This window comes from Cynoglossus semilaevis, chromosome 8 (assembly GCF_000523025.1).
Source record: "Cynoglossus semilaevis isolate Cse_v1.0 chromosome 8, Cse_v1.0, whole genome shotgun sequence".
In the NCBI taxonomy this organism is placed as follows: domain Eukaryota; kingdom Metazoa; phylum Chordata; class Actinopteri; order Pleuronectiformes; family Cynoglossidae; genus Cynoglossus; species Cynoglossus semilaevis.
The window spans coordinates 17,969,139-17,971,091 of NC_024314.1; the positions used below are offsets into that span (position 1 = coordinate 17,969,139).

Genomic DNA, 1,953 nt, shown 5'->3' on the forward strand with positions numbered 1-1,953 from the left:
TTCCTCTGCATTCTCTGCAGTAGCATGGGGTGGGGGGGGGGTTGTTTGAATCTGTCATTTATCAGCTTAGACATCATCAAAACCAGGCCTTCTGCAGTCTCGGCCTTTCACATGCAAAGTGTTACATTGGTATCAAGTCAACTTGACTTGTTAAAGCATGATTGATCAAGAGAAAACCTGCAGGATCTGGATCAGGATCAGGATCAGGATCAGCACCAGGCCTCGCGCATCTGTTTGCAAATATCTGAGATGAGAAGAGGCTGCGAGGAGAAAGATCTGCTGCTGGGACCAGGCAGGGATTTAAAGACGCAGATATTCACACATGAGTGGCTGAAGATCAGTCAACTGGTCAATCAGCTGCTGGAGTGAAAGAGCAGCTTGTCGGGTGAAGCTGCGGAGGTTCAGGGACCATCTGGAGGAAGAACAACCGCAGCTTGGACCACAACAAGTGCAAAACTACAGCCTCATCACTGGATTTCTTCCACGGTGGTCTCAAACCCAACGTTCCAGCTCCTGGAAACATAGTTTTCCAAATAGTGTGGTTCAAGTTCACGAGACAGTGTAACAGGTCATGGTTGATGTCCAATGACCTGTTTGTTAAGGACCATGTTTTTCCTACAGGTTTCAAGTCTCTCTTTCACACTGATCTTAACACAGATCAAAACCAGCCTTAAAAAAACAAGACGGTACCAAACCAGTCTGAACCATGGGAGATCACACCAGAAACAGTCTTGATAAAGAGATCAGACCAAACCAATCCATGACATATTCAACCAAAGAGAGAGACAAAGCTATAGCTAAGACATTTTTGGTCCCGACATCTTAGTTTCTTAGTGCTAAGGTAAACATGCTGGGAGAAAAAAGGTGTCGGGATCGACAAGGACTTTGGCACAGGTGAAATAGTTCTTTAAAAGACTACAGCAATGTCTGCTCCAGGGTCCAAGACCAGTAATAGAAACGGTCATTTAGGCAACGATCATTTAAACTTTTCGCTGCTGGAATTAGTACCAGGAACTAGAGACAAAGCCAGGAACTGTTCAACAGGAAGAGTCCAGCTTTGGCAGCAGCTGGGTCCTGGTTGCACCAGGAGACGAGGAGTCCTGGTTGGCTGCTCCTGGTTGTACTTACGGCTTCAAAAACTTGTCTGTACTCCTCCAGCTTATCCTCACTGAAAATGCAGTACTTGGCCAAAAAGTCGACTGAAAATACAATAGAATCAGACGGGAAAAAAAATTAGTAAAAAAAAAAAAAAAAAATTCTCCAACCTAAAATCTGAGCCGATATCGATTTTCTTCAGTGAAAGGAAAAATGTGATTAAAAAAAGAATTGAACATTAGATTTAAATGGATTCCAGTTACAGTGTGTGATAATGGACCTTGACATACGATAAAACTACGATCCAACAGTTAAACTTCTCACAGATATTTACAGTAAATCCATTCATTACCTCTGACCAATGTTAGCTAACGTTAGCTCTGTTTTGACCTTGTGTTACGTCCACCTACAGGCTGAACTCTGAGCATTAACATTATGCCAGAAATTAGTGACCAGAGTTGGGATTCAATTAGTAACCATTCCAACATGTTATTTTGCCTGTGATCATTTGTCGGCTGTAGTAGAATCCTGTAGTGACAGCAGCGTTATGTAGTAGAATCCTGTAGTGACAGCAGCAGAGCTCAGGTCTAAAAGTGATGCTTTCACAGGCCTGTGGCGTTAAGCTGAACTGCAGCCATGAATATTTTAATCAGCAAATTAGGTAGAGGGACTGAGAAGAAAAAGAAAGGGAGGTGTGTGTGTGTGTGTGTGTGTCTGTGTGTTTGGGGGGGGGGGGGCTTTAAGCTGCTGCCACCTCTGTCTTTTAGATGAGAATGAGTCTGTGGAATAATGGATCTATTCATGGGTTTGTAGAAGAAAGAGCAGCAGCAGAGTTGATATGGCTCTGGATTTAAACCT

At 43.4% G+C, this 1,953-nt stretch overlaps 1 protein-coding gene across 1 annotated transcript in view; it reads right to left on the bottom strand.

The window, feature by feature from the left end:
• The window catches only part of LOC103382581 (uncharacterized), a 39,673-nt gene that overhangs the window by 10,025 nt on the left and 27,695 nt on the right, over nucleotides 1-1,953 (bottom strand). Inside the window, exon 9 of the mRNA XM_017033970.2 lies at nucleotides 1,129-1,199. Within this exon, the coding sequence (XP_016889459.1) occupies nucleotides 1,129-1,199 (71 nt within the window). The remainder of the gene's footprint in view (nucleotides 1-1,128; nucleotides 1,200-1,953) is intronic.